Here is a 23,218-nt window from a genome sequence, read left to right as displayed (position 1 = left end):
CCTTTTGTTTGTTCATTCATCCATTAGTGGTCAGTTGAATTGTCTTCACCTCTTGGCAATTATGAATGGCACTGTCATTAATATAACAGTGCCAGTGTCTCATTGGTTAACTTTGTGTGTGTGTGTATGTGTGTGTGTGTATATATATCTACAAATGGAATTGCTGAGCTACATAGCACCAGTTAGTTCACTAGTTTTGATTCCTACATCTCATATGGGCATGCCCAGTTAAAGTCTTGGCTCCTACACTTTTGATCCAGTTTCCTGCTAATAAAATCCTGAAAAAGAACAAGTGATAGTTCAAGCAATTGAGTTCTTGGCATTCCCACTGGATACTCATTTGGAGTTACAAGTTTCAGCCTGAGCCAGCCCTGTCCTGGCATTTGGGAGTGAACCAACAGATGGAAGATCTGTTTCTCAGCATTTAAATAAAAATAAATTTTAAAAAATTTAGTAGAAAGAAAGGAAAGACACCTATCATACCTCAATTTGTTTTTTAGAGATTTTTTTAATTGGAAAGGCAGATTGACAGAGAAAGAGAGGGAGAGAGAGAGAAAGGGAGAGGGAGAGAGAGAGAGATCTTTGATCCACTGATTCACTCCCGAAGTGGACACAAGGCCCGAAGCTAAGCCAATCTGAAGCCAGGAGTCAGAAGCCAGGAATTTCGTCCAGCTCTCTTGCATCAGCACAAGTTCCCAAAACTTTGTGCCATCCTCCCCTGCTTTCCAAGGCCACAAACAAGAAGCTGGATGGGAAGTAGAATAACAAATCAAAATTCCAATTCTCCTTGTAAAAAACATGGAGCAAATGTCGAAAATATTGTTATGTGCAAATGTTGACTTGATTTGATTGATTTTGCATATTTTGCTGATGAAACAGTTTGAAATAAATTGAGATCGGTAGAACTCGTTGCCCACTAAGTCTCAGAGTAAGTGGCTGAGTAGAGAAGGAGGAATGACATTTTAGGATGGTAAGGAGGCATACTTCTCCCAATCTGATGGAGATTAAGAGAATTCACAAGCAAACATCCCCAAGATCGGTTTAGTAGAACACTAGTGCTTTAAATTGTTTCACACTCGAGTGCTTTTGGATTCAGGGAATTCGGCTATACCCATCTTGAAGTGTGACAGTGCACATAACCTAACAAAGATTCCTGTGACCATTTTTGACTAGAGAGTGTGATTAGACCCGCATTTAAAAACTTGATCACAAACGCTCTTCTTAAATCTCATAATACCTATTACCATTCCATGGGATTGAGATTCCTCAAACGTTTTTGAGGGAATCCTGAGGAGTATTCAGGTAGATATGATGTTTAGATGTTATTTCTTATGACCAAAAGAACATGTACAACCCCCTGAATACATGCGAACTGAATTGAGACTATTTAAAAACCAATGATGGGCTCATCCAAACTAATTAAATCAGTATCTTGGGAGTCTTTAAATATGCTTCATGGGTGATTGCTTAAATGTATCTAGAATTGAGCAACAATAATGTAAAAAAAAATATTCTTAGCATGTTAAGGGTACATGTCAAGGATTCTTTACCACTAGATACCTTAATTATGAACCTAAACTAAACTCTTAAAAGCACTTGGGGGCCCAGCGCCATGGCCTAGCGGCTAAAGTCCTCTCCTTGAAAGCCCCGGGATCCCATATGGGCACCAGTTCTAATCCCGGAAGCTCCACTTCCCATCCAGCTCCCTGCTTGTGGCCTGGGAAAGCAGAAGAGGACGGCCCAATGCATTGGGACCCTGCACCCGCGTGGGAGATCCGGAAGAGGTTCCTGGTTCCCGGCTTCGGATCGGCGCGCACCGGCCCGTCGCGGCTCACTTGGGGAGTGAAACATCAGACGGAAGATCTTCCTCTCTGTCTCTCCTCCTCTGTGTATATCTGGCTGTAATAAAAATCAATAAATCTAAAAAAAAAAAAAAGCACTTGGGACTATGAGCTAAGGTAAACTTGGTAGAAAATAAGCCCATCATCTCCTTTCACTTTTCCTCTGTTCCTCAGTAATTTGGGCTGTAAAGAATCAGTGCGATCACCTTAATCACCTTCTAGGATGCTTTCCCCAGGGAAAAATTCCTTACTCTGGCCCATGTTGAAAGGCAGTGCTGCTTCAGGGTGATGAAATTCCTCATCCCAAGAGCTGTGAAAGGAATTAAGGCTGAAGACTCGTAGCCCTTTTCTGGTGGTCACCCTGAAGCAGCACTGCCTTCCAACATGGAAAGTGATGCTGAGTAGAACCTGCTTTGCACGCTCCTTCCCTCCTGGCTTTACTCAAGATCACTTCCCAATGTGATTGCCTGATACTGCAATAGGGCAGTCTATTCCTCCAGCTACGTTAGCTCCTGCAGACTTGTAGGAGCCAAATAATAATTAGCTCCTGCAGACTTGTAGGAAATGGAGCCCTGTTTTCTCTTTAGCTTTTGCTACTTTCAAAATTTCTGGAGGACAAAATCATAAAGCTGAAGTGGGTAATAATGATATATTTATGAAATTCTAAAATAAGATTCATGAAAGGGAATAGTCATTGAAATGATGCAAAGTAACAAAATCCTAGGAATAATAGTCCAAACTTGAGTTCAACCTTAACATGCACACACACAGAGTAGAATAATCAGAAGAGTTTGTTTACCAAACATTAACCAGGTGGAAAGTTGAAATTTTATAAAATGAAGATGAAAGACCATTTTTGTATTCTAAAACAAACCAGGAAAAAAATGTTTGGCAGACACAATTCAGGCACCAAGTCTTCAATTGCAAATACTAAAGATATTTTCACTTACTTTCCAGTATATACTATATACCAAATTAGTGTTTGCTTAGTGCTGGATTCCATAGCCAACATCTGCTAATAGTGGAAGAATTCAAAGAAGATTACATAGGAACTTGCTTTAAGCTATGCTTTAGAAAAGTGCTTTAATAGTATAATTTCAATTAGTTTAGTCACATCAATTAAAGTGAAGATAAAACATTTCTGAAGGACAATTAGAGCAGTGTGAAACTGCTTTTTAACATTTCTCTAGCATACAACAAAGCTAATGAAATACACACCATATTTACTTTGATTAAGGACTGCAAAATAGCTCTTGTTCTGATCGATGTCCATTTAGAATTTATGTCAACTTCATTTCATGTAAGCACTGAAACCCTGGGGATTTTAAGGATGTGCTTGGATGAAACCTTGACCATAGCAACAAATGCACTTAACTGGGGATTACAAAGAGAAAAAAGATTTTGAGCATTCTATTACATGGAAGTTTCCTGATAGTTGCTTACCACTAATTTTAAGTAATTTACAAGAATGAACATTGAGTAAAAGCTTACCTGTAACAAGCACTTTGTTAGCAAAGCCTTAAGAGGGAAAAAGAATTATAACTTATTCTTTTTTTTGAACTTTTTTTATTAATTATTTTTCATTATGTGACAGTTTCATAGGCTCTGGGAATCCCCCCACCCCTCCCACGCCCCTCCTCCCTGGTGGATTCCTCCACCTTGATGCAGTATTACAGTTCAAATTCAATCAAGATTCTTTCCTTGCAAACGTATACCAAGCATAGAGTCCAGCTACTTATTGTCCAGATGAGTTGAACAGTTTCTTGGGGAGACCATTTCTGGTCCGAAGTTAGAGCTGGTAGAATGTCATCCCAGTCAATTAAGAGTCCCAATATAACATCAACAGCAATTTGCAACATTATGGAATTGACATGGTTTTGAGTAACCAGTATGTTAAAAAAAAAAAAAAGCAAGTTCTTAACCACAACCTATGATTAGCTCATTGACATTTCAATTTTAGTTTAAATACAGGACCAGCTGCTATATACCTTAAAATGGCTATAAGGTACCATTCAGCTGTCTCGTGTCTATTTCATTTTAGTATTTAGCCATTTGTTGTGTTGAAGTATAATTTTGCTGATCTTGGCAGATTTTAGGATAATCTAGACTGGCTTGTAACTCTAACAAGACATTTGTCAACAATTAAGGTGCAGAATATTTTTTTTTGGAGACGGGTGCAGGAAAATCCTCAACACCATGGTGAAGAGTGACTAATCTTTGTGTCCCACCCAGCGAGGCATGAGCCAATCCATGCCAGCTCTTTCCTGTTAGATTCCAAGCTCTACCTTTTTGTTGTTTGTCTATTTATTTCAGGTTTTTTTTAGTTTGTATGATTGTTTGTTTGCTATGAGGGGTTTTCGGAGCGATCCCAATGGTCATTGCGAGGGAGGGTAGGGGTCCAGAGGTGGAGCCAGGCTCGGACCAGAGAAAGCTCTCCTCCCTGGTCCCGAAGGATGTTAATTGTTCTTCTGTTTCTGCGGACCACTCAGGGCTTCTGGTTGTCTTTCCAATGACGTTGGTTTCTGCACGGTAGTGTTTGGACTTCTTCCATCCCCTGTGGAAGCTCCGGTTGGGGGTGGGTGACCTCAGAGTACTCGGCCTCCGAGGGCATCCAATTCCCTGTGGTCTCCTTGGCAGTTGGGATATAGTCCTTGTTGCTCGTATTAATAGTTTGTGGTGAAGGTCTGGGAGTCTTCATGGTTGGGATCCAAGCTTCTTCCTTACCACCTGCTCCACTCTGGAGTGCCCCCCTGCTCCACGCACATGACCTCCTATTTCTCTGGGGAGTGGGCTTTTAACCTAGCAGTCAAGAGGCTCACATTCCACATCAAAGCACTCAGCTTTGATGCTCAGATCCACATCCTGATAGCAGCTCTTGTCCAATGCAAACTCTGGAGGCAACATATGGCAAGTGATTCCTCAGATAGCTGGGTCTCTGCCACCCATAAGGGCAATGCAGACTGAGTTCAGGGCTTCTGACTTTGGCATGACCCAGTGCCAGGCATTGTAAACATCTGAAGAATGGAGCAGTGAATGGGAGTTCTCCTTGTCCCTTTGTCAAAAACATATGATTTTTTTAAACTTGATATCTGATGTGAGCATAAGACAAGACATGACTTGGGACAGTGACAACCTGTATTGGAGTACCTGGTAAAAGTTCCAATGATTCTGGTTACAGGTCAGCTTCTGGTTAATAGCATTTTAAGGGGCAGCAGATGATGCATGGAACATTGGGATCCTTTCCAGCTACATGGAAGACTTGCACTGAGTTCTAAGTTCCAAGTTTTGACTTGGCTGAGACTTGGCTGTGTTGAAAGCATTTGAAGAGTGTACAAGGAGATAAATGATCTTTCTCCAAGTCTCTCTCTCCATCTGTCTCTCTTCCTCTTCTTCTCCTTCTTTTTCCACTTCAGATAAAAAAATAAATGTTACTTGTGAAAGTTAAAGGTTGTATCAATAGAACTTACTCATATCAAGATCACTGAACAAAAAGAGGAGAGCAATTTATTAAATAATAAAAGCAAGGCATGTCAGCATGCATGAACTAATATATTCTCTCTCTCTCTCTATCTCCATGTCTCTCTCTCTCTCTCTCTCTCGCTCTCTCTCTCTCTCTCTCTCTCTCTGGTACTTGGGGATGAAATATGAAGCCAAAACTTGGAGGTGAAGCAAAAAATGAAGTGCCCCCTCTGAGTTCCTCATTATAGTCACTACTTTCCTGAATCAAGCCAATTTGGAGAGATGGCCTATGTACCACATAATGTTAGTGGGGAGGAATAGCAAGACAGGAATTTTTAAAAATAATAGAATTAAGAAAATGACTGTTAAATGTAAGTTATATTTTCCCTAACATCAGGTAACATAAACTATAGCAGTCTACATTTTCTAAGCAGGTGATTATATTATCTACAGTTGGTCAGTGCCTTTCTGCTCCTCAGTGTGAAACTAGTAACAGGAAAATGAAATCAATGAGCTGGAATCTAGTTAGAGAGGAAATGAATGAGAATATAGTCTAACACATGTAGCTTGTAAGCCTTACTTGCTATGATTCAACCCTTATATTTGACCTTTGCTGTTTTTTCATAGCCCTTTATCCTAAGAAGTGGTATTGAGTCAGCTCCCTCTGTTAGTACATTGCAACATTGATTTGCTTTCCAACCAGGTTAAATTTTTCCTTTAACCTTCCCCAAAATTTCATATTACTAATTTTGGTTCTTGAATTGAGTTCAATTCCTTATGTCGAGGTATTTGAGAATTTTGATTCTATTATACAGTGCAGGAATTCTTTCCATTTTAAAACCAGTTAATAAGTTAAAAAATCTATAATGTCTTCTAATTAAATCCTTTTGATAAATATTTAGAGTAATAAAAAATCTATTGATAAATTCAACCACGTGGGTGGATTACAAATGTATTATGTTAAGTGAAAGAAATCAACCACGAAGTCTACGGACTTTAAGACTCAGTTTATATAACAATTTGGGAGAGAGAGAAAGACTGTAGAATGAAAATTAAAGTAGTGGTTTCTGGGAAATCGAATGCTAAAAGTAAAGTAAAATTTGGCATGACAAAACTTTTTGAGTAATGGTGAGCTGCATTACTGCATACATTTGTAAAAATTCAACTAACTTGTGGAGGGGGCAAGGGAAATACCAGAGCCTATAGAATTGTATCATAAAATTTTAAATTAAATTAAAAAACTCAACCAACTTATCCAAAGTTGGGAGGTTTCTAGACTTGAAATAGTCTTAGCTCCATTAATTGTATCAGTTGTACAACAGCCTGTTTTAAAGACAAAGTCTGAAAATAATTAAAGTACTTTAATTATGATCTAATCTTTCATATGCTTAAATAGTACTGTGTTCTTCAGTCATTGGGCCTCTCTGCATTGTTCCATGTCCTCATTTTTAGAGCATAATGCTTTAATGAACATGCAGCTGCAAATTTTTTTTTTAGATCCTGAGTTCATCTCCTTTGAATATATATCCAAAAGTGGATTTATTGAATAATATTTCAGTCTCAGTGTTACACTTGTGAGCACCATCCATTGGGTTACATCAGTTCATTTTTCATCAATGGCATACAATAATTTTTTCTCTCCATACTGTCACCATCACTTGCAATTTCTTATTTCTTTAATGAAAGTCTAGAATCCTAATATGTGTAAGGTGATATCTCATTATGGTTTTTAATTGCATATCCCTTTTCATTAATATGTTGGGAATTTTATGTTGTCTTTGGGAAAATGCTTAGGGTATCTGCCCATTTTTAGATCAGGGTATTGTTGCTGCTTTGGGTTATATGATTTCCTTATGTATTTTGAGTATTAATTTCATACCATGTATGTGATTTGCTCATTTTTTCTCTTCCATTCTGTAGGATACTTTTCATTTTGTTGACTGTTTACCTTGATACACCTTGATATACATCAAGCATTCACATTTGATGCAGTCTCTTTCCCCCCCCTTTTGTTGCCTTTCCTTCCGGTGTGATTCCCCAAAAAAATTCATTACCAGGACCAATGTCAATGAAATTTTTCCTTGTGTTTTGTTGTAGGAAATCAGGTCACATTTAAGTTTCTAACCTATTTTGAGCCAATTGCTGTGAAAAGTATGAGTCCATTCTTTTGTATGTGAAAATTTACTTTTCCCAACATTGTTGAAAGGGCTATCCTCTCTCCAAAGTGTATCCTTAGTTCTCTTATTCGTCAAATATTGCTTAACCATGTATGTCTGAGTTAATCTATGACCATATTCTGTTCTGTTGGTTAGTGTGTCTGTTTTTGTACCACTACCATAGTATTTTGATTACTATGTATTTGTAATATAATTAAGTCAGTAATTATGATGTTTTTACCTTTTTTCTTTATTTTTTATTATTTTATTTTATTTTTAATATTGTTTATGTGGTTGAGAGAGGTGCACCCCCATGTGGGTCTCCAATTAGGGTGGTGAGCATCAAGGCATGGAGGATGGTGAATGGGACAAATGTTTCCATTTTTTAACTCCTTTGTCCGGAGAGAAGGATGGAGTTTGTGGCCACTCCTTGCTATTAAACTACATCAGCACTCAGGGATGGGAGACTGGTTTTTGATGATGCCTTAAAGACCCTGATATGGGGAAGAGTATTTCAAGGATGCTATTGAGTGTTTTTGACAGTTCTGAGACATCATCATTTTTGCTGCATGAGGATTGAAAAAATCTTTCCAAGATCTATTGGCTGACCAAGTTCGCCTTAGTGTACTCCTCATCCTCTGTTGACTTAAGTGAGCTGTCACATCTGCTGTGTGCATATGGGCATGCTGTACACTGCACAGGCATCAGCAACCAGGAGGCCAGTCCTAGGAAATCACCTCCAAGGTTGGACCACATATATTGTTATTTTCCTTGTGACTGGGATTTGAGTCCAACCATCTAGTTGGGAATTCCCCCAAGAAACCCTACCTAGGATGACCTCAGACTTGATTCTTGTGTGTGTATCAGCCAGTATAGGGTCAGGTTTGGTCTGTTACCTACACCAACCAGCTCACACACTGGTGGTTACAGCTGCCTGGTCAATTCTGCATCCAGCCCATCTGTCAACTGACAGGGGCTGTGGCCTAGCCCAGCCCAACCCTCCGCAGACCTGGTCTTCACACACACCAGTATGTGCCACAGCCTAGTCTGGGTGACCTCCAACAACCCTCACCAGACCCACCTCCAGCCCCAGTTATCATGTGTGTTAACATGTGCCATGGTCTAAACCAGCATTCATCCAGCATTCCATTGTACGCATCTGTGGGTGCTGTAGCTTGCCTCAACCCAACCTACCCCCAGACCGGGCCCACACATATGCTTATTGGCACTGCCTCCTAGACCAGCCTGGCCCACCACGAGCCCTGGCTCTCATACTCAGAGCAGCAAAAGCTATAGTTCAGAAGGGGAGTGCCAAAAATTCACTCCTAGCCTGCTCATAGCCTCATATTGTGTGTCTTCCAGAGGTTACTGCCGTCAAATCTGATATGACTTGCACCCAGTCCCAGCACTTGCCAACAGGTGCTGCAACCCAGCCCAGCTGGCCCATACCCATCCTGGCTCTTGTGTGCACAGCTGATGTGGCAACCTAGCCCAGCGTGGCCCACCCCCAGTCCTGGCTCCCATGCTCACCAGTGGAAGCAGCAGCCCAGCAAGGGAGTCCCTGAAGTTCCCCTATCAGGCCAACTCTCAGCCCTGAGTCTTATATGTGTCAGCAGATGCTACAGCCCAGCCTGATATGGATGACTTACAGTCCTAACACTCATTGGTGGGTACTGCCCCATAGCGCAAATGGCCTGCACCCATTTTGTTTCTCATCAATGAGTGTACAGCCAAGATCAGCCTGGCCCATCCCCAGACCTGGCTCTCGTGACGCAGTGGTGCTGTGACCCAGCCTGGCCTGTCCCACACTCATTTCAGCTCTCACAAGCACCAGTGGGTGCTGCAGCCTCACCCAGTATGGTCTTCCCCCATCCCCAGTTCTTGTACTCCCCAGTAGGAGCTGCAGTCTTGCAGGGAAGTCATCAAAGTTCCCCTATCAGACCCATTCCCAGCCCTGGGTCTTGCACGTGTTAGCAAGTGTCACTGCCCTACTGGCATCCTCTGCCTTCCGTCCCAGGTTTTGGATGTGACAGTGGGTCCAGTCCAGTGCCCTCTCAGTCCTCACTCCCACAAGTGTTAGTTGAGTTTCATGGTCCAGCCCGGCTCAGTCTGTCACCTCCCACAGATCTCTGTACAAACCCAGTGGATACTGCAGTCTCGCAGAGGTGAGCCCATAGGCTGGCTACAGAATCTGCCCCCAGATCCTGTTCTATCGCATTCTTGTTGGTGCTATACTACTACTCTGACACTTATGGGTTAGTACTATGGCCTGTATCAGCTTCCCCAGTCCCAGCTTTAGCAGGCACCAACAGGTGACAGCCCAGCCCAAGTTTCCCATGCCTGACCCAGACATGTCCTCAGGTTCTCCTCCTGCCCCAAACCACTGTATCTCAGCTTCCTTGCCTACCTGCAAATGCAGTGGCCCAGTCTGCAAAAGATCTCTAAAGTCATTCCTCCCCTATCAAACATGCCTTCAGCCCCCCCATTCCAATATGTCCCCAGACCCCCCTTCCGTAGCCAATCTGCAGTCCCCACCCCCACTTGGATGGCTGGGGTGGTTTGTCCCTGTCCCGATGTTCGCCGACTTCCCCACAAATCTTAAATGAGAAAGAGAGAGAGAGAGAGAGAGGAAGGAAGGAAGAAAGGAAGGAAGGAAGAAAGGAAGGAAGGAAGGAAAGAAGGAAGGAAGGGAGGGAGGGAGGAAGGAAGGGAGGAAGGAAGGGGCAACTATGCTGGTACACTGGTATAGTTACCACAAATTTGGCATTAGCCAGGCCCAGAATGCCCACCAGCTCCTGGCTGCTTCTTTCCCAGCAGTATAACACTTGCCTAAGTTCAAGGCAACCTAGGCCCTTGGCTATAGCTGAGAATTCTTGCTTTCAAGACTGCTTTTGTTTGGGGGAAGGGATTTTTTTTTTTGTATTTTCAAAAGATGTCATTATATTTCTCAATGTATTTATTAATTTATTTAAGAGCTGTTGGGAGGAAAGACAGGGAAGAAAGGGGGGAGGTGAAAGAGACCATCCACCAGCTCGCTTCTTACACTAACTCACTTCTCGACTGCCCACAATGACCAGGGCCTGTCTCCCATGTATGCGCTCATTGGCAGATGCTAGAATTTGGAGTTGAGTAGGAATCGAACTTAGGCACTTCAGTATGAGATGCAGATGCCCTGATTGGTGTCCTTCACCTCCTTGGTTAAATTTATTCCTAAATATATATTCTGTTTGATGATATTGTAAATGGAATTGCTTTTTATTTCTTTTTTGGATAGCTAAATTTTTATGTCCTGCACCATGATAAATTCATTTATTAGTTCTAACAGTGTTTTAATGGAGTACTTACATGTTCTATGTGAAAGATCATGTTGTGCTCAGAGATAACTGAACATGTTTCTTTTTCACTTGCATGCCTTATATTGCTTTCTGTAACCTATTTTCTCTAGTTGAAATTTCTAGTACTATGCTATATAGACATGGGAACAGTGGATATAACAACTTGTTCTTGCTCTTATTAGGAAAGTTTCCAGCTTTTCACCATTGAACACGATAATTTCCTGTAAGCATGTCATATATGGTCTTGCTTATGTTTAATTCATTTCCTCTATATCTAAACCACTGAAAGTTTCTATCATTAAAGGATATTAGATATTAGCAAACCATTTTCCTTATCTCTGCAAATACTGTTGTTGTACTATTTTGTTATTGCTACTGTTGCCTTGTGATTTGGTTGGATTGTGTCTTAACAGTTTCTATAGTATTTTAACATTAGATTATGCCCTTTGCTTACCAATTGATAGTAGGAAACCCAAATCTCAATTTTTTTCCCTGTATGTGTCTTTGAAGATTTCATTCATCCAAACTACAGATTTCTGCAGAAGCATATAATATCTTATTTCCCCATTTATGGTAGGTAGTTGATATTCTTTGATGGTCACTTGCAGTCTTTCCAATGCTACCCACATTGTTCTTGCTTATTGTTCTCCTATTGCTGACCCTATTGTCACCTTTACCTCTCTTCCACTCTACTCTAGTTTTATATCTTTGGGGGAGTGATGTTATTCCTTTCTCCCTAGAACTCTTTTAAGTCCTTTCACCATGTGGGCAAGTAGCTAACACTTGGCAGGAGGACATCTTTTTAAAATAGTTTAAGCAAGGGACTAGAAAACCAACACTTCCAAGACAGTGTCATAAAAGGAGCTTTACAGGGAGAATGGAGTTTAGATTGATTGAAAAGAGGGAGGATAGAGAGGTATACAAATAAAAATGACTGTCATATATTCTGGGGTTAAAAGGAGGTAAACCTGAGAAAACATGATTGCATATGGTAAAGGAATGAGTATCAGGAAATAACTTTGTATATTCAGCATATATGATTTATTCATCTGAAAAGCAAATGACAGAAATATAGGGAGAGGATAAAGGGCTCTTTTATCCTCTGACTGACTCCACAGATTGTCCCAGTAGCTGGGATTGGGGAACTGTTTGTGTCCCGTCTGAGTGGGATGGAGTCAAGAATGCTAGTCATCACTATCTACTGTTTCCCACGTACATTGTCAGAGAGCTGAATTGGTCACTAGGGATCTGGAACTCACACTGGCACTCTGAAATGGCATATGGACACTCCAAGTGATGACTCAATCGGCCACCCCACATGCCAACTCAACAAAAACTTTTAAAATGTGTCATGAAAACAGATGACATTCACTCCTCACCATGGTGTTGAAGATTTTCCTGCACACCCCCCCCCTCCAAAAAAAATGTTCTGCACATTAAATGTCGACAAATATCTTGCTAGAGTTACAAGCCAGTCTAGATTATCCCAAAATCTGCCAAGATCAACAAAATTATACTTCAACACAACAAATGGCTAAATACTAAAATGAAATAGACATGAGACAGCTGAATGGTACCCTATAGCCTTTTCAAGGTATATAGCAGCCGGTCCGGTCCTGTATATAAACTAAAATTGAGATGTCAATGAGCTAATCATAGGTTGTGGTTAGGACTTGTTTTTTGTTATTTTGTTCTTTTTTTTTTTTTTTAACATACTGGTTACTCAAAACCATGTCAATTCCATAATATTGCAAATTGCTGTTGATGTTATATTGGGACTCTTAATTGACTGGGATGATATTATACCAGCTCTGACTTCGGACCAGAAATGGTCTCCCCAAGAAACTGTTCAACCCATCTGGACAATAAGTAGCTGGACTCCATGCTTAATATATGTTTGCAAGGAAAGAATCTTGATTGAATTTGAACTGTAATGCTGCATCAAGGTGGAGGAATCCACCAGGGGGGAGGGGAGGGGGAGGGGGAGTCCCAAAGCCTATGAAACTGTCACATAATGCTAAATATTAATTAAAAATAAATTAAAAAAAGAAAATAGATGACATTTAACACAATGCTACCTGTCTCTTCCTTTTCGTTAAGAGATGGGTTTTTACTCTTTTTATGTTACAGAATTTATTTGAGGGATGGCATCATGGCATAGTAGGTTAAGCCTCTGACTGCAGTGCTGACCCCATATGGTCACTGGTTCAAATCCCACCTGCTGCAATCACAGTCCAGCTCCCTATAAATGTCCAGGAAAAACAGCGAAAGATGATTCAAGTCATTGGGTCCCTTCAGACACACGAGAGATTGGAAGAAGCTCCTGACTCCTTGCTTTGGACCTTCTGCAGTAGAAGGAAAATCTGCTTCTCTTTATATCTCTCCTGATCTCTATAAATCTGCCTTTCAAATAAAAATAAATGTTTTTAGAAATCATTTGAAAGACAGAGCTCATCCATACATTGGTTCATACCCCCAAATGCCTGCAAAAGCCAGGGTGGGTCCAGGCCAAAGCCAGAAGCCGAAAACTCATTCTTGGTTTCCCATTTGGATCCAGGGAACTAAGTACTTGAGTTATAATGTGTTGATTTCCATTTTAGCAAGAAGCTGGAGTCACTAAAAGTAGAGCCAGGACTCAAATCAAGCACTCTGATATGGCATTGGGGTATCCCAAGCAATCTCTTAGCTGTTGCATCAAATGCCTACCCCTTGTTTGATCTGTTTTTGGCTTTCATTTGCCTCATTAAGAATAAGATTTTAGGTTATTTCAATTTAGAAGAATTTCTTCTTGTATATTTTGACTGCATACTTCCAACATCACAGGTAATATTTAACCCAGGTGATAAGTGTCTGGCTTAAAATCACTTCCCAAAAGCAAAATTGATCTCTATTTTCAAAGATTTTAAAGATGTAACTATGGGGTTATCTTATAGATGACTTTAATCTATTTAATGTAAGACTGAAAGTCCTTCCAGTTTTACTTTATCTGTGTTTTTAGTGTTCTAGACCATTAACTCTCTTTCTTTGAACTCAATAAATGGCATGGAAAACTTCTAAAATGAAAGACTATGCCCTATAACTTAATATCACGTTTTCTAATGTGCAAGTAGTGGTAAGGTAATTTTAATTATTCATGTAGCGTTTTTCTTGATTAAAGAGGACATTGTTAGTACTTAGTTTTATTACATTCAATATTTAACAATTGATTTTAGACTTTGCTTTCTAAGCGCGTTTTCAACTTCTCTAGGCTTCTGTGATATCCTTGGCTTTAAGAGTGGTATTAGCATCAATGCCTATAAATTAAAACCCTGAGTGGGCAAAGGACTTACAGTTGTTCCAGTTAAAAAATTGTTACCTTACAAGGCTAAAAAACTTTCTCTCACCTATTTGGTTAGATTTATTCCAAGGCACTTAAGTTTCTTTTCTGCTATTTTGAATGGGACTGTTCTTACAAGTTTTTTTCTCAGCCATATCAAAAGTCCTAGAGAGAGCTAATAGGTAAATAATTTTCTCTAAATCGCAAAGTGCCTCAGGTCAAAGCCAGCCACTCCTGACAGCCTACAAAGCTGACTGTAGAACAGATATGCCAGAGAAACAGCACTGCCAATAGAAATGTGATTTCTCAAAGACAATACAGCATTCCCCTTGCTTAAAATGCTGGGATGAAAGCTATACAGCACATCCATTTTCTCAGAAAAACTCTCTGTGTGTAAGCCTATCATATATAAAATTGAAGTAATAATATATACTTCTTAGTCTTGTAGAAAAGAATATGTGAGGTGACACAGATAAATAACTTAGAATAGGGCTTGATGTGTTTCCAGAAATCGTTGATTTTAATAGTGATCCCACTGAAACTGAATACTGCCCAACACTAGTGAAAAGGGGACCCACCACTAATAGGAGACATCAATAAATAAAAACAAATAAGATCCATATGATAGTGCAAGGTGCACTAAACCGAAATAAATCACAAGAAAACTCGGCAGTTTGTGCCTGGAGCCAAGCTCTTCAGCATCAGTGATCAACTCTTCTCAAGACGTGCTGTTTTGGAGATGAGTGGGGGGAGTTACACCTCAATTAATTCTTTACTCCAAACAGTTTCATTTGTTTACCAGTCATCCTGACAGATTCCAAGTTATTTTAATTCCCTTCTAGTTGTCTCATTGTAGAACCGGAGCTAAAATTAATTTTTCTGCTCAGCAATGCACTGCAGAAAAAACATGTTTGAACAATGATGTGTTATACTATAAATTTTGTGTGATTTCCCAAACACTCATCATTCTTATTTTCTAAATAATATGCAACAGAACTCCTATTTCTTTTTTTTTTTTTAATTTATAAGCTCTGTTAAGTATCCAGAGTGGAGATATTGGCCACCTGTGGAATCTAATGATGTTAAACATAAAATTCTACTCTTACCATGATTATACCACAGCCAGCAAGAACTTACGGTAGTTCTGGTGTCAACTGTGCCTGTTTGCATGGATTGATGTAGACAGTAACCCGCATGCTCTATCAAACCATCAACTCCATTAAGGTGTATTATTAAGCTACCTTAGACCTCACATCTCACATTTGTCTTGTTTTTAAATATTTTTTTTCTGTCAAGAATCATATACCTTAAGAGATGTAGTTTGTTAACTCACTATAAAGGATTGTACTGATTTCAAAAATGTTGATATCATCATAACTGTAACAATCTAAGAGTTGTAAACAATTAATGCCTTCATTTATTGAATTATAGTATATGTATCTATAATGCTGTATTATTTAGAGAAGGTGCATGATATGTGGTAGTATGTTTTTCTGTATTATTGTATGATATATCATAAGCAAAAAACCAGTAGTGTCAATGTAGAACAATTGATCCAAACAAATAGTCTTCTAGGTTCTGTTCACAAAAAAAGTGGGTCTATAGTTACATATTCTTCCTGAGAATATCATTTTCATGATTTGAAGGGCTTCCTATAGTGAGGTTACTACAAGGCTAACTACATTCCAATATAGTTACAATTATCAGTTAGAGTCATGACCCAAACTTAGAGTGACCAATGTAAGACAAATGTCTGTTTCTCCCCTTTTAGGAGTCTGGATGTAAATAGGTTCCTTCCATCTCGCCTGACCTCTGCCACCAGGGTGGTTTTTGTCATCTCTATAATGCATAACTATTTTCAGAGGAACTGAATGACATTTCATTGCCTTTTAAGCACGTGAAAGTTGAACATATCATTTCTCCTCGTGTTTCACTCCCGATCCTAGTTGCAAAAGAGGCTCAGAAACATAGTCTCCAGATGATTGGTAACATGCCAAAGGGAAAATACATTAGTAAGCAATAGAAAAAATGTAATCAGAAGAACCCTAGTCATCATGCACAATCAGTTACAATTTACCTTTGTGTAATCCATGCCCGTATAGGCATGCATACCATTTTTGAAAGCAACATGATTCTCACACATAAAAAATTATGCTTTCTAATAGGGTGGAAAATCAAGCCATTTGTTTACACAGACCTGCTAATAACTACATAACAAATGTATGAATGACCAATCTTCTTTCAAATAAATTCTAAATTTCTTATGATCATAGACAAAATGTTGAATTGTGTACTGTATCTCCTGCAAAGTTCAAAACCACTGAAACACAATAAATGCTTCTAAAAATTGAATACACTGGTTTAAAAGAGGGGTTTGCTATTCTGTATCATGCTATGGGTTACTCATCTCTCTCTTACTACCGTTTTTTATTTCCAGTTTGATCACTCATGGCTTTGGGACTCCAGCAATATGTGCAGCTCTAAGCACTTTCCAAACAGTCCTCAGTGAAATGCTGAACTACTTGGAAAAACACACTACCCACAAAAATGGTGGAGCATCAGATTCTGGCCAAGGACATGCCAACTCCGAGAAGGCCCCTCTGCGGAAAACTTCAGAGGCTGCTGTGAAAGAGGGCAAAACAGAAAAGACAGACTAACTACATCAAACAGAATCTATTTCCAGAGTCTTGCTGCTGATATTTTTTCTAATATATATATATATTTATCATTGAGGGTGGCTAATCTTCCGTGGACCACATCTCTACCCTCCCCCAACCTTCTATAAGAAACAACAATGGAAATGAAAAATGAAACAAAAAGGACAAAAAGAGAATGATCAAAAGGATAACAGCAGTGTAATTGTGTAATGAAATTGTCACTTTTTAATTTTATGTTATGACAAGCTTCTTTTGTGCACGTGACTTGCTGTTCTGAATTGTATACATCACCGTTTTTAAGCACTTCTGGACTTTGAAGAGGCAACACAGACTTTTTCACATCTAACTGATGCACTTTCTTGTCCAACTGTGTAGAAAGCATGAACAAACTGGAACCTACCACTAATACTTACAGCTCCAGTTTTTCTTAGCTCCCTGTAACTGAAGAGTGCCTCTTTCCATTAAGTAGACCAATCTGGAGATGAACCTATTAATGGATATTTAGGGAACTTCAAAGGGCAGTAATGAACATTTGTCCTGGAATTGATGGCAGTTCTAAAAATTTGGTCACCCCTAGCCCAGTGAACTACCAGTGCCTTGGTGGTATCTAAAAATTCCAGAAAGCACTTTTCCTGCTGTGATGTCACTATCTCCTTCCAAGCTCATTTCGCACCCCCCCATCCTTACTTCTCTTTTCTAAAAGATGCTCAGAAAAAAATAATCTGAAAGGATAAGAGAGGAACCCTTCTATCTCACTACACCAACCTAACTGCTTGAGGATGCCAATTACATTTAGTGGTCAGGACAGGGCTGATAGAGGAGAGGTCATTTCACCACTCTTGGGTTCTTCATGGAAAACAATTGAATTGCTTTGCTTAGGAAAGTGTGGTAACAGGACCAGTAATCTTTCTGGGACATTCAGCCCCTCAGATTAGGGAATGAGGTCAACCAACTAGTACACATCCTTTGAGCGCTGGTGGCCAATGATTGTATGGTTAGAGCAAGAGCTGTTCTCTTTTCTACTTCTGTGTTTCTTCTACTCACCTGAAAGCTGTTTCTAATCCTTTAGAGGCACAAAAGCATTCAGGTCTGTGTTCAATAAATTAAGCAAAACTATATTGATCAGAGAAGATTTCTGCTTTTACGATGCTTCCTTTTTCATATCTTTTCTTATAACTTCATTGTACTTTAGTTAAGGCAGTGGAAACAAGAGACTCCAGGTTATAGCCCAGGGGCTAATTGATGAAAGTTTGGTTCATATAAACCTGTATGTATCAAGAAACCTGATTGGTTCCATGTTGTACCATCTTTTCCACAGTTAACAATTATCGAATTTCTAGGCAGTTATAAATATAGGTTATCAACCATGTCAAAGAAAGCATCATTTAAGCCATGTGTGAGCTCCTAACATTTAATTTTAGCATGAAATAGTTTCCTCTCATTAACATATTTCAATTGCCATCAAAGGTTTCCTCCATATTATAAACATTATGGAGAATATTATTATTATATTAATTGAGAGGACAAAACAAGACTTCACATAGAGATCACAAAAACTATTTTTATCTAATGATACTTTTTAAGGTCATTTGAAGATTCTCATCAATCTTGTACATAAAAGAAGAACCACAACATATGAAAATATAAATTTTCTAGCCTAAATTTAGCTAACAAAATTCCATTAAGAATTTTGAATTAAGAAATTCCATATTTCTTAACTCAAAACCATTAAGAAATTCCATATAAAGCAATCTTATAGTTATACAGTAGAACTGCTAAAAATAAAAAACTGTAAAAATAATGATTTGTAATTTAATGTATTTAGTTTCATTCAAAAATGTTTTCCATTGTTGATGACTTTAACATTTTCTTGAAATAAAATAGGATAAACCCAACATTTTGCTGCAGTTCCAAATTTCATCATAAAATGAGAAATTCAATTTTATGTGCAACTTCCCATATTGTAACATACACACACAGAACAAAATGACAAATATTTCAATTTAATAAGTAGTACATTATATACAGATAATGTGGAATACTATTTCCTTACTGAAATGTCTACATTAACTTTCTTTTATTCTGTTTATTATTAACAAAACATACATAATAAAATGAAATTTTACTATCCATACTGGCTAGGTACTTAATGTAGTTCATACCATGTCAGATATTCACCAATAATGAGACAACAAATTAGATCTGGCTTATATTATCAGCTTATGTTTTCACCCTTAGTAGTAACTAGTTGGGGTTTTAACAGCTCAATGGGGTATTATTATTTATTAGGGTTGGAACAGAAGTATAACAATAACTACAGTGCATACTATTTACTAAGATTTGGGGTGTCTACCCAGCCTTAACTGGATAGCACCCTTTATGTAACTTAACGAGTACTAAGACATAAATTAACTGATGGACTGGTCCTGATTAGAATCATTATTTATTATCATATTCTAATATACATTGTTAACATATCAGCCTTTGCCTTGTATATAATAGGAATCCAACACTTTTTAAATAAATGATTAAATGAGTGTGTGTGTGTTCTTTGTCCAAAATGGGCCAAAGGACATTTATTCATTTTCAAGTCTCAAGTGCTTCAATCTGACTTGGTTCCTTCATGGTGATTTGTGAATTATTATTTTTATTTAAATAAGAATTATTTACATGATAGCACATTAGTTGCAAGTAGATACATTTATTGCTGAACAATAAAGAATTCAGTTATCAGAATTTAAACAGTGAAGTTATAATCATTACATTTTATAGCAAAATTTGTGTGATTTTCAGTGTTATAATCAAAAAGCAAAGACATGGCTTTTAAATTTAACTATTACTTGCCCTGAAAATATGTTCAAATCTCTCATTTTTACTCCAAATTAATCATGAAAATTAATGTAAATTTTTTTGAGTTATACTTCATGAAGGAATAAGCTAAATTTCTGCATGAAGACGTGTTTAAGATTTTTCAGTAATCAGTTTTAATCCTGTGGCTATTTCTTCAGTTACCAATTAACTTCAGTTTGGTAGTACCAAAAAATAAACAAATGATAACTGAATTACTCTATATTCCTCTTTTCTGGATAAGCAGTGCTTTTTTTATTAATTATTTCGCATTATGTGACAGTTTCATAGGCTCTGGGAATCCCCCCACCCCTCCCACGCCCCTCCTCCCTGGTGGATTCCTCCACCTTGATGCAGTATTACAGTTCAAATTCAATCAAGATTCTTTCCTTGCAAACGTATACCAAGCATAGAGTCCAGCTACTTATTGTCCAGATGAGTTGAACAGTTTCTTGGGGAGACCATTTCTGGTCCGAAGTTAGAGCTGGTAGAATATCATCCCAGTCAATTAACAGCAATTTGCAACATTATGGAATTGACAAGGTTTTGAGTAACCAGTATGTTAAAAAAAAAAAAAAGCAAGTTCTTAACCACAACCTATGATTAGCTCATTGACATTTCAGTTTTAGTTTATATACAGGACCGGCTGCTATATACCTTAAAATGGCTATAAGGTACCATTCAGCTGTCTCGTGTCTATTTCATTTTAGTATTTAGCCATTTGTTGTGTTGAAGTATAATTTTACTGATCTTGGCAGATTTTAGGATAATCTAGACTGGCTTGTAACTCTAACAAGACATTTGTCAACAATTAAGGTGCAGAACATTTTTTTTTTGGAGAGGGGTGCAGGAAAATCCTCAACACCATGGTGAGGAGTTACTAATCTTCGTGTCCCACCCAGCGAGGCATGAGCCAATCCACGCCAGCTCTTTCCTGTTAGATTCCAAGCTCTACCTTTTGTTGTTTGTCTATTTATTTCAGGTTTTTTTAGTTTGTATGATTGTTTGTTTGCTATGAGGGGTTTTCGGAGCGATCCTGATGGTCATTGCGAGGGAGGGTGGGGGTCCAGAGGTGGAGCCAGGCTCGGACCAGAGAAAGCTCTCCTCCCTGGTCCCGAAGGACGTTTATTGTTCTTCTGTTTCTGCGGACCGCTCAGGGCTTCTGGTTGTCTTTCCGATGACGTTAGTTTCTGCACGGTAGTGTTTGGACTTCTTCCATCCCCTGTGGAAGCTCCGGTTGGGGGTGGGTGACCTCAGAGTACTCGGCCTCCGAGGGCATCCAATTCCCTGTGGTCTCCTTGGCAGTTGGGATATAGTCCTTGTTGCTCGTATTAATAGTTTGTGGTGAAGGTCTGGGAGTCTTCATGGTTGGGATCCAAGCTTCCTCCTTACCACCTAAGCAGTGCTGTTTAAAGAGCACTGGTAAGATGCCTAGCATATAATTCTTTTGCTTTTTCAAAAAAGACTCCTTGAAAAATGGGATAACTCTTCTCAGTTGTAGAGTTCCTTTTCCCTTACCTGCCTTGTGGAGTATGTGCTATTCAATGTTTAGGACAGAACACAATCCATTAGCACTGAAGAGCTTAGTGATCCAAATGTGACAGTGATCAGACCTACAGAGAGTTTGGCAGATCTTTTGGGTCTTATGGTGTAAATATCAGTAGCTCAAAGCACCTCCCACCACATTGTGATAACCCAGATTGTCCCAAGGCATTGTTGTCTAATGCCTTTTGGTTGAGAAACACTGTCTTGAAGATGGCACAGAAAGCACCTAAATCCCACGATGAATCCATTGAGGAATACAATCACGTGTGCTTCTGACCTATATTTCCACTATATTAAAGCAGAAGCCAGGAGGCTTTCTTTATCGCCATAACCTAGCTTCATTATGGAATTAATCCTGATGAATTTTCAATCCGTATTTTTCTCCTACCCTCTAGATTCACATAGTCAACTTATAATTATTATCTCCCTGTGAACACACTATATTCAAAATCAATAACAAAATACATATTCATAATCATCTGCCACCTCAACCAATTTTTTCCCCTTACATTTTGCATTTTCTGCTAAAAATATCTCTTATGAAGTTGCCCTAAGCAGACACCAATGAGTTGCCTTAAATATTTCTACCTCTACCCTCTCCTATAGTTAACCACCATATCCTATAGTTAACCACCATATCCTAATTTCCTCCATTTCCAAAACTGCAGAGAATAAATCTGAAATGTGAATATAATTTGAATGTCTTAAATTATATTCTTCATCACTCACTACTACTCTCATGGATAAAATCACAATTAGCAACATGCTTGTAACCTGACCTTTTTTTCTCCTTTAGCATCTTCCAGGTTTTTCATAGTCCCTATTTCTTCTCAACTACCATCCCCCTCCTTGACACAGACACGACCACATTAGGCTGCTTTAAATTCTTAAAACTTTCCACAATCGGGGCTCGGCAGCGTGGCCTAGTGGCTAAGGTCCTCGCCTTGATCCCATATGGCCGCTGGTTCTAATCCCAGCAGCTCCACTTCTTCTCTATCTCTCCTCCTCTCAGTATATCTGACTTTGTAATAAAAATAAAATAAATAAATAAATAAAACTTTCCACAATCAAAGCCTTTGTCTGTATAGTTCTATTAGCTTAAAACATTCCTTCCTAACTTCATCATATTTGGTTCTTATTCATTTGGTTTAGAATTTACTGATACAGGGCCTGGCGCCGTGGCCTAGCAGCTAAAGTCCTCGCCTTGAACGCGCCTGGATCCCAAATGGGATCCAGTTCTAATCCTGGCAGCTCCACTTCCCATCCAGCTCCCTGCTTGTGGCCTGGGCAGGCGGTCGAGGACAGCCCAGGGCCTTGGAACCCTGCACCCGCGTGGGAGACCCAGGGAAGCTCCTGGCTTCTGGCTTTGGATCGGCTCACCACTGGCTGTTGCAGTCACTTGGGGAGTGAATCATCACATGGAGGATGTTTCTCTTTGTCTCTTATTCTCTCTCTCTCTCTCTCTCTCTCTCTCTCTCTCTCTCTCTCCCTATATATATATATATATATATATATATATATATATATATATATATACATGTCTGACTTTGCAATAACAATAAATCTTTGAAAAAAGGAGAATTTACCGATACAGTCATCGATATGAGTTTTCTATCACTGCATAGCATACTATCACAAACAGAATGGTACAATTCAATATCCATTTACTATTGCACATTTCTGTAGGCCACAGTCTAGCCCAGCTCATAAAAACTAACTCCACCATTGTGGCTAGCCAGCTAATCCTCCACGAGTGGTGCCAGCATCTCATATGAGCACCAATGGGTCCTAGCTGTTCCACTTTAGGTACAACACCCTGTTAATGTTCTGGAAAAGCAGCAAAGGATAGCCCAGGCCTTGAGCCCTGCACACAACAGGCCTGAAGAAGCTCTTGGCTTTCAGTTTCAGACTAGTCCAACTCTGGCCTTTGTGGCTCTTTGGGGAGTGAACTGGCAGATGGAGGATCTCTCTCTCTCTCTCTCTCTCTCTCTCTCTCTCTCTCTCTCTCTCTCTCTTCTGTCTCTCTTATTTTCGAGTAAAAAAATAATAAAAATAAGTAAAT

The 23,218-nt window shown here is 39.1% G+C and overlaps 1 protein-coding gene across 1 annotated transcript in view; it reads left to right on the top strand.

Moving 5' to 3' along the window:
• The window catches only part of TFAP2D (transcription factor AP-2 delta), a 59,947-nt gene extending 43,183 nt beyond the window's left edge, over positions 1-16,764 (top strand). Inside the window, exon 7 of the mRNA XM_036494065.2 lies at positions 16,545-16,764. Coding sequence (XP_036349958.1) covers positions 16,545-16,764 — 220 coding nt within the window. The remainder of the gene's footprint in view (positions 1-16,544) is intronic.
• The last annotated feature ends 6,454 nt before the right edge of the window (positions 16,765-23,218 follow it).

This window comes from Ochotona princeps, chromosome 1 (genome assembly GCF_030435755.1).
Source record: "Ochotona princeps isolate mOchPri1 chromosome 1, mOchPri1.hap1, whole genome shotgun sequence".
NCBI lineage: Eukaryota > Metazoa > Chordata > Mammalia > Lagomorpha > Ochotonidae > Ochotona > Ochotona princeps.
This window is presented reverse-complemented; position numbering and strand designations above follow the sequence as displayed.